Raw genomic sequence first — 9,941 nt, 5'->3', positions numbered from 1 at the left:
TAATATTCCAAAATTAAGGCCTTAAGACTTTTAAAACCCCACGGCTACCATGAGAGCTCACAGTACATGGAGATGACACTGCAGAAATAAAAATTGGGCAGCACAGCGGTGTAGTGGTCATCACTGTCACCTCACAGCAAGAAGGTTCCGGGTTTGAACCTCGCAGCCAACAGGGTCCTTTCTGTGTGGTGTTTGCATGTTCTCCCTCTGTCTGCATGGGTTTCCTCCAGGTGCTCTGGTTCCTCCTCCCCAGTCCAAAGACATGCAGATTCAGTACAACGGGCCCACTGTAACTGGCACAAGCTGGAGTGGTTTCCCAGCCATAATTACATACATCTTGCTATGGCAAAAGCTAATTAAATCAAATACTGTACAGCTTGGACTCCAGCAACTCATGCACATACCCCTTAAAATGATATCCACTTCAAACTTGCATATTTCAGATTCTTCCATTTCTTATTCTAGGTATATAACTACTTTGTCTTGGCTAAATTTCTGTTTAAACTGTTCAAGCCCCAAATCACCAAAGCAAACTCCTTGTATGTGAGAACATACTTGGTCATAAACTTGATTCTGATTTCAGGATTAGACAGGGCCAGAGTGAACCATGCAGTCATTGACCATCTCGTTCAATCATGCACCACCAGGATACAGTGTCAAATCCTCCTAGAACAATTTACCTGCCTTAGACAAGTCAAATTGTGGTACCACTTTGAGGTAGTTTTACCAAGAACTTTACCATTTCCTTCCTACTGTACAGAAAGCATACAGGAAGAAAAAAAAAAAAAAAAAGTCAGGAGGCAAGATACAGGACTTGATCTTTGTGCATTTAATACCATTTTAGCCACATATGCAAGTCATGGCATAAGTATTGCCACAAATTGACAAACAGCTATGTCCACACAATACAATTTTTATTTTTCTTTATTCGTGTTTGATACAGATGTTTTTGGCAAGCAATAGTGCTCATGATATTCTGTTCTGTACAGTCCAGTCCCTTAGTGGGAAGGTGAGGGGGAAGCAAGGGAGAGATGAATGGGACAGGAGCTTTACAATTTGTCCAAGTAGTTATCCAGAGCTGGAATTCCTTCCTTGAGACCCTTGCGCTTGCGTGTATCTGCCACAATCTGAGCAGGCTTGCTGCTGGGCTCCATGGGATCTCCAGGAAGGATCTGCCAGTGATCAAACACACACTGTGGAAAAGCCTGACCAGAAGTGTTGGAACGAAGGTCAGCGGTGAAACCTTTGGAGAAAATAAAACGTTAAGCCCAACATTCAATAAATCTCAATAAAGGAAAGCCAAAACATACTAGTAATTCACTTACCGAAAGATTCATTGACAGGCAGATAAGCCTTAACCACAAACATAGGCGTTCCCATGACCTGGGACTCTTCAAAAACCATGCCTCTCTTTCTGTTCAGGACACCATAGATGCCACCTACAACAGCCTCAGGACACTGTGGGTAGAACAAAGTGTTAGTCACTGGTCCACATTCTTCTTTGCGTTAAAATTTTAAAACACAGCCGCTAGCGCTCACCTGGATCTCCACCAGGTAGACAGGCTCAAGGAGCCTGGGCTCGGCTGTCAGCTGGCAGGCATAAAGCACTCTGCGGGCTGTGGGAATGATCTGGCCACCACCACGGTGAATGGCATCTGTGTGAAGTGTAACATCATGGATGTCGAAGCGAATGCCACGCATGTTCTCCTCACAAAGCACACCCTGGAAATTGAGTGCAAAAAAAGGTGCTTTGGATTAAAAGGAAATTCCCCACCCACAAATTTAAACAGGTTTAATAAAAACTTGGAAAGTTAACACAAGAAAGCTCACCTCCTTAGTGGCCCACTGGAAACCAGCCACCACACTGTCCTTGATCTCATTAAGGTACTGCACTCCCTTGGTTACATCCACAAGCATGTTGGGGCCAGTTCCATCAGGGCCGAAGCACCAGATTTTACGAGCCTCGGTCACCTCCCACTCATACTTCTCAGCCAGGTAACGAGCACGTGCCTTCAACTCCTGCCTAGCTGTAACCTCACCCTTATCAATATCCTGACACAGATCATCAGCCAGGGGGCGGGCCTTCATGAACAGACGGTTGTGCTTGTTGGGGGACTTGGACAGGCACATTTGTTTGGACTCATCTGACACAGTCTCTCTGTAGGATACAACTGGGTCGGATTTCTGTTGGACACAAGTTGAACACGATTTAGAACTGAAACTGCTGTCATACTACTGGGGAAGAAAAAAAATGAAAGTACCTTCAGTGGAATGCAGGCATGGTCCTCTTCGAGATCCTTCAGGCAGATCTCAAGATGCAGCTCACCAGCTCCAGCGATGATGTGCTCTCCAGACTCCTCAATGATACACTGTACCATAGGGTCAGACTTGGCCAGACGTTTCAGACCCTCCACCAGCTTGGGCAGGTCGGCAGGGTTCTTGGCCTCCACAGCCACCCTCACCACAGGGCTGACACTGAACTTCATCACACGCATGTTATGGGCCTGCTCAAAGGTAGTAATGGTCCCGGTCTTCACCAAAAACTGGTCCACACCAACCAAACCAACGATGTTACCACAGGGCACATCCTCAATGGGCTCCACATAACGGCCCATCATCAAAATGGTCCTAATGGAAAACAGTCATGTAAATGACTACGGAATATTAAGCATAAGACTCTCATAGAAACTAAATCACATGTTCCTCAAATCACATACACCAGCAGAAGCCATGAAAAATCAACTAACCTCTGAATGGGTTTCAGGTAAAGGTCCTCCTTCTTTCCAGGGGTGTAATTTGGTCCCATAATGCGCACCTTCAGGCCAGTAGAGACACAGCCAGAGAAGACACGCCCAAAGGCATAGAAACGACCCTTGTCAGAAGTGGGCACCATCTTAGAGATGTACATCATAAGGGGAGCTTTGGGGTCACAGTTCTTAATACCTTAAAAATAAATAAAATGGTTAGAGCTAGCGCCAACCATAAATACAGAACCACAATTGCTTGGTCATGTCAGATGACTCCTTGTACAAAAATACACCCAACCTACCCAAAGCAGCCTCGTCATCACCAGGTCCTTCATATAGCAGCTCACAACGGTATTTCTGAGCAGTGACCGGGGAAGGCAAGTGGATGGTAATCATCTGAAGCAGGGCCTCTCCAGCAGGCAGCCAGCGACGCATTACAGCCTTCAGCAAAGGCTTGCCTTCCTTCTCCCTGTCCTCAGGGTCCAGCTTGATGTCCAACTTTTCAATCAGCTTGGCTGTCTCTTCCTTCTTGAAGTTCATGATGGCATCAAAAACCTGTGAAGAAAAAGCTGTACTGAAGGACTGAAGATTTAAATGGTGACATCTGACATTGTTACTGTTTCCACTGCCATGATAAACATCAGACTGAGCTTTTTCACCACTAGACAGTCAGGTCAAAGTGAAGAATGTTAAGTCATCACCCACAGGCAAAAACAGACCTAGGGAACTAGCTTGAAATACAAAATTATTTCTGCTTACTTTGAAGATGGGGTCCAGGATGAGCTGAGCAAAGGTCCTGGGGAGCTTCTTACCATCAGCATTAGTAGCACTTTTGCTGAATTTTCCAGTTGAAGGGTCAAAATATCTATTAAAAGAAACAAACCATGCTTTAGTGCCCCATGCATTACCACAGAGATGCACAAACCTCCTTGCTAACCTACAGCCATCCTAAGCTGGAACCTTACCGGTCACCCCATAGTTTCTTCATCATATCCTCCACTTTCTTGCAGCGCTCTGCTGGGCTAAGCTGGGCATCACCCTTGGCAGCAAACTTCATCACATACATCTCAGCAAACTGCTTAAGGGTGAAGGCCCATCCGTGCAGTCCAGACCCAAATCCAACAGTCCCAACAACTGGATCAATCTAAAAGAAAAAAAGGCTTAGGATTAGTCACATTCTTAAAGCACTCCCTGCATGAGAAGTCACTAATTCAGCATTAATCATGCATCAAGAAAGCCAACCAGCAAAAGATAAACACTAAAATGTTATCTATACAAATCTGTCATTATCAGTGGCACAGAGTAACAATAAATCTGCTAAATTATGTTTACACAAAAAAGCCTTAAAGGGAACCCAAACAAGTTTATCTGAAGATTAAGAAACACACATGCGATTCTCACCATGATGTTACCCATAGGTCCATTCTCATCCTCTCCATACGTAGAAATGATTACGTTGACATTTTCCACAATACGCTGGAAGGTCTGATACAGCTCCTCTGGGTCCAGCTGCAGCTCCAGCAAGGCACGGTCCATTTTATTCATCATCAGCACAGGTTTAATCCTCTCTCCAATAGCCTGCCGCAGGACAGTTTCCGTCTGCACACACACACCTAGAAGAGAAGCAAACAAGTCAGGTCCAGGCTTCATTTAAAAAAAAAAAAATTAAAAAAAAAATTCAGCTGCATAATATCTTTAGCTAAATGACAAAATAAGATTTTGCACTCACCAGACACGCAGTCAACCACCACCAGGGCACCATCAGTGACACGCAAAGCAGCAGTCACCTCAGAAGAGAAGTCAACGTGCCCAGGGGAGTCAATCAGGTTGATTAGAAAACCAGAGCCGTCCTTGCACTGCTTGATGAAGGCCAAATCGCTTTCAGAGAGCTCATAGTACAGGGAGATAGCACTGCAGAAATAAAAATGGAAAACAATCACAGACACGAAGCAAAACTAGCTCCAAATGCAACCCCTTGGCAGAAACTTCATGTTCTGGGCAAGGGCAAAAACACTCACGTGGATTTGATGGTAATGCAACGCTCCTGCTCATCCTTTCTTGTGTCAGTAAAGCGGGTTTCTCCTGCACGGGCTGAAGCAATGATGCCAGCCTTGGACACCAGCGAGTCAGTCAAAGTGGATTTGCCATGGTCCACATGGGCAATCACAGACATGTTACGGATGTTGGACTTTTTGTCCATAATGGCACGGATCTGGTCTACAGTGAAGTTCACCTGAGGGAGGACAAAAGCAATGACAGTCAATACAAGGGTTACACATTTCAAAACCTTCAGTTTATTCAAAAAAAAAAATGCTTTCAGCAAATACAGGTCATTTTGTCCAAATCCTTTCATACGCACCATCGGTTATTTTATATTTCAGGTATTTGTTTAAAAAAAAAAAAAAAAGAGGAATTCTCAATGGAATTTGACAGACGCAAAACACATTTTTGTAAAGCAAGTGAGTGCCACAGTACATGCGCTTCAACACTAAAGAGCATACTAAGGGGGGTAACCACATAGGCCCATGCCGCTTGCCGACCCTGGGATGAGTTAACTCCCTTGTTATTGCAGGCTGCTTGCTTGCACATCCATGTTTCCGGCTGGATTGTATTAAAGTCTTCAGGCATGGAGCAACGTTCTCATGGGGGCTTCGTTCACAAATCCCAGGCCAAAGCATAGTCCCACCAACCCAAAACCATGCTCTTTTGAAGGGGATGGCTTAGTGGGATGTAAAATTTGGCTTTGCTGTGAGCTCCCCTGGCTGAGTTAATTTTTGAAGCCATCTGGATCATATTAAATCATATGGTGTTTGCTTTACAAAACATGTTTCCCACTTCGGTCTTTGTGCGTTTGAGTGTTTTGTCTGCCGGTTGCAGTGTAGCTCCAGATCCAGTTCTGGGCGTTGGTTCACTGCGGGTGATGCCTGTGCTCCTAGCTATGGACTACAGTGAGCTCGTTGTTCATTTTAACATCATGGTTGTCCAGTGCTCCGTGCAGCAGTGCTTGGAGTGATGTTCTGAGCGATGTTGCTCAGTGGCGTCGCAGCTAGCCTGGCTAACGCGACTTCAAAGCTCTCCGAGCATTTGGTCTGGCCAAGCTATTAAGCCAAACCGTTTCCCAGAGCCCGTGGTTGACCCGCCTCCCTGAAATGCCTCAGTTTGCTACTGGTCGAAGCCAGAAAAGGCTGTGACGAAGCTTAACCCAATCACATCACTCTTTCCTCTGACGTATGTGACGCAACGGGGCTAACTGGTAGATTAAACTCTTACTGAAGCCAGTCGGGAGCAAGGCGAAAACGTCCTTCCTTTCAATCAATACCTCCAGGGCTGCTCTTTGCTCCGTTTTCAATGAGAACTTCCCGTTGAATGCTTTCAATACAGCATCTACCGCTGTGTTAAAGGCTTGCCGCTGCTCCATGTTCGTGATGTGAATGAAGCGCTTCCGGCATAGATTCTGTAAACAATCTATGGCTTCCGGTCGCAGTTCTACTATGTCACTGCCTTGAACACGCCTCTACCCAGGGCCGTTGGAGATGCTCAAAGTTGATTGGTTCCCGATTTTTCGGGAGCTTGGAAATGCTGTAGATAGCCTGCCTGGCCAGACTAAGCTTGGAACAGGTCCTCGTATTGTGTCACGCTTAGGATGGGCGGGCCCAGGCTAGTCGCAGCAGCTGTGCAGGCGGTTCGGGATATACCAGTGCGTCTGGGCGGCACAGAGGTGTAAGTGGTCAGCACAGTTGCCTCACAGCAAGAAGGTTCTGGGTTCAAGGCCGGCGGGGGCCTTTCTGTGCAGGGTTTATATGTTCTCCCCATGTCTACCCTCTGGTTCCCCCCACAGTTCAAAGACATGCAGTTAGGTTAACATAGGACGGCCTTGGGTTGAGGCGCCCTTGAGCGAGGCACCCAACTCCCAACTGCTCCCCAGGCACTGTTAGCATGGCTGCCCACTGCTCTGCATACGTGTATGCACATGTGTGTTAACTACTGCAGATGGGTTAAATGCAGAGAGGAATTTCACGAGCATGTGATGAATAAAGTTGTTTGTTCTCTTTTTCTGTGTGGATCCATGGCACTGTGGCTGCTACACCGTTGGAATGACATCCTGACCTTTATTTGGTGGACTTTTTCCTCCCTATAATTATAAAGCTACCTTGGGTTTTGGGAAAGGCGCTAGATAAATTGAAATAATCTATTGAGAATTATTTTTCTAACAAACAAATACCTGAAATATAAAATTAATGGATAGTGAGTATGAAAAAAGGTTTTGGATGAAGTGTCCTGCTCTGCTTTCAGCACAGTGTGTCTCACGACTACAATGCAAACATTACACAAGGCCAGTGAGGCCTGATATGGTTTTTGTTGACGCAATTAGAAAAGCACCAATCTGGAAGACGCATAAAAAAAAAAAAAAAAAGAGAGAGATCTCGAGATCCAGGCGGGGCAGAAGAGCAAAACCCGGAAACCTGGAGATGGGCCACAACCGGCAAACGCCAAGCACGCTAATGAGAGCCAACCCCAAACCCTGCGCTTAGGGGCAGCCTATCAGAAGGTAAACGGTGAGATCAGGACGGCCTGATCCGAGCAGGAATCCTTCATCTGCCCAGTCATGACGTGTTACAGCTAGTAAAGCCGGGAGTCTCTGCGGTTTTACGTCGTGCGCCACATCAGCCGGTAACAGGCCACGTGTAACTGGAACCGCTACACACACACAGTAAGGAGCCGGCTAACGGCTTTAAAAACATGACGCCTTTTCCACAAACAACTAAGTAGCTCTACTGTAATCCCACAGGACCCAAATTTACAAGTATGACTCAGAAATACTGCTTAACGCGCAACGCTTCCCCTGCCTCATGAAAACAAGGCGAGAAAAAAAACCCAGCAGGCTAATAATTTAGCAAGTGGCCAACGCCTGAAAATAAGAAAAGTGCCGTGTAGAGGACCGAGAACGTTTGCGCCATATTTGATATGGAACAAAACGTGCCAAAGACATAACAGCTCTTAAAAACTACTACCAAAACTTCCAACAGACATTATTCCGCTACATACAGACTCTAATCCGGCACGGTAAGGCCTAACGCCTCAACACAATGGGGCTGCCATTTTGCTTTGCTAATACACTCAGGCAGCCCGGTACTTCATAAATATACATCTAGAACAAGTCTGAGCGTTCAAAAAGCCACGCGAAGTTGACCTCTTAATCCGTGGCGGTGTATATGACCGATGAAACAACAAGCAGACTCACCATTTTGACGGATGTTCTTGGATTCGCTGTATGGAAACGCAGACACAAAATTTACACTGCCTACCTCACCAGGGCATAGGCAGGGAAGAGACCGCTGACGTCAACACGTAAGAATATATATGTCAAGTTTGCGTCACGCGTAATGTTGCGTGGTGACGTCGGAAACTGTCGCGTTTCAAATGGTGCAATCTTGGAATATCGAAGTCTACTACAGTACATAGCCCATTCTTTTATAACCTACAAAGTGCACCTATATAGAAATTAAGTAGCCGTTTGAGATTTGGCTCCGAACTGTAAAACAACAGGTTCTGAAGAGGGGGGAAAAAAAAGAATGTTGGAATATAAATACGAATACAGTAAAGAGAGAAAGTCAATCCATTAAATTGTATTCATACTGATAAAGAAATAAAACAGCCCATTTGAATATTGAATTTATTACAATTATATAAAAAAGGTAGAAAGAATCTTTGATTAAGATGAGAAATGAAATAAAATAAAATAATTAAACAAACAAATAAATAAATAATCTGAATCTGAACATGAATCAGAGTCATGCTTATTGGCCAAGAATGTTCACACACACACACACACACACACACACACACAGAATTTGGTTCCAGCAGCTGGTGTCTCTCTAGTGATACAGGGGAGGAAAAAAAAAAAGTGTGAATATATGTCCGGTATATGTAAGATATGTATATGTAATATAAGAAAAAATGTATAAATGCAATCTACAATAACTAGTATAACTATTATATACAATATACATAATATACAATACCTATATTATGCACAATGTCTAAAATATCTGTATTATACAGTATCTATCTCTAAATATCTATATTTATGATATACAATACATGGGCGTAGCTGGGGGGGGGGTCCTGGGGTGCCCGTGACACCCCCCCCCTTTTGTCGGACCATACGTTTTTTCAATAGTCGCATAAGAATATTAGAAAATCACCCACTGTAATTTTTCTAACATTTTTTAAAAAAAAATAGATTGTCACCTCAGCCTCATTAGGGTTTCTTTAACCTTGTATGGACTTCGAGTGGTTTGGGCGCAAAAACCCAATTCTGCACAAGCTCAACATGATCACACTAGAAAGCATGGTCAAGCTGCATCGGTTGACTAGGGTAAGATGTCGAGCCGCTATCCATACACTGCCAGATAAAGCTGATTTGGCCTAATCATTGTCCACCATCTCAACAGCTCGCAACATGAGATGAAAGACTGCGTTATTTTCTCAAATGTATTCTCATCTCATCTCTCATTATCTGTAGCCGCTTTATCCTGTTCTACAAGGTCGCAGGCAAGCTGGAGCCTATCCCAGCTGACTACGGGCGAAAGGTGGGGTACACCCTGGACAAGTCGCCAGGTCATCACAGGGCTCAAATGTATTCAATGTATTTTTTCATTTACAAACCTGCGGGTATGTACTCAGGCTGCCAGTCAGTGTGTGACCCCCCCCCTTGAAAAATCCTAGCTACGCCCCTGCAATATCTATATTATGCATTAAAATATCTATAATATCAATAATATGCAATATCTATAATATACAGTATACATTATAAATATGTATGCTACCGACAATATAATGCCCAGGTCAGATGGCAGGCTGCAACTAGTTTTCAACTACTTGCATCCGACGCACAATGACACAGATAATGGCAGAGTGTTGCAGAGGGTCTTTAGTAGATGCAGGTTGATGCAAGTGGATCACGATCTGTTCACATTTCAGCTGCAATTCTCTTCCAATCGGTGCAAATAGCAGGTTGATGCATGTAGAGGCAGGCGGTCGTATAACGCTTGAGCGACCAATTGCAGGTTGAAGCAGGTAGTGGCAGCTAGACGCAGGCTGATGGAGGGGAAGACAAGTCTTCAGAGATGGCTGCGATGCATCACAGGTAGACGCAGACTACACCTGCAAATAGTTTACAACAACCTGTGA

The 9,941-nt window shown here is 44.7% G+C and overlaps 1 protein-coding gene and 1 non-coding gene across 2 annotated transcripts; both read right to left on the bottom strand.

Moving 5' to 3' along the window:
• Positions 1-806: 806 nt before the first annotated feature.
• LOC132899500 (elongation factor 2b) lies at positions 807-8,083 on the bottom strand. Its single transcript, XM_060941445.1, has 13 exons — positions 7,990-8,083; positions 4,766-4,980; positions 4,477-4,658; positions 4,149-4,360; positions 3,713-3,891; positions 3,507-3,612; positions 3,050-3,302; positions 2,748-2,943; positions 2,262-2,628; positions 1,831-2,184; positions 1,540-1,722; positions 1,326-1,458; positions 807-1,243 (listed from the first exon to the last, which is right to left on the bottom strand). The coding sequence occupies exons 1-13, from the start codon at positions 7,990-7,992 to the stop codon at positions 1,050-1,052; spliced, it is 2,577 nt and encodes an 858-aa protein (XP_060797428.1). The 5' UTR covers positions 7,993-8,083; the 3' UTR covers positions 807-1,049.
• LOC132899803 (small nucleolar RNA SNORD37) lies at positions 3,386-3,452 on the bottom strand. Its single transcript, XR_009656709.1, has one exon. It is a non-coding gene; the product is annotated as a small nucleolar RNA SNORD37 (small nucleolar RNA).
• Positions 8,084-9,941: the final 1,858 nt, after the last annotated feature.

The sequence above is a fragment of the Neoarius graeffei genome, chromosome 15, assembly GCF_027579695.1.
Source record: "Neoarius graeffei isolate fNeoGra1 chromosome 15, fNeoGra1.pri, whole genome shotgun sequence".
NCBI classification, from domain to species: domain Eukaryota; kingdom Metazoa; phylum Chordata; class Actinopteri; order Siluriformes; family Ariidae; genus Neoarius; species Neoarius graeffei.
This window is presented reverse-complemented; position numbering and strand designations above follow the sequence as displayed.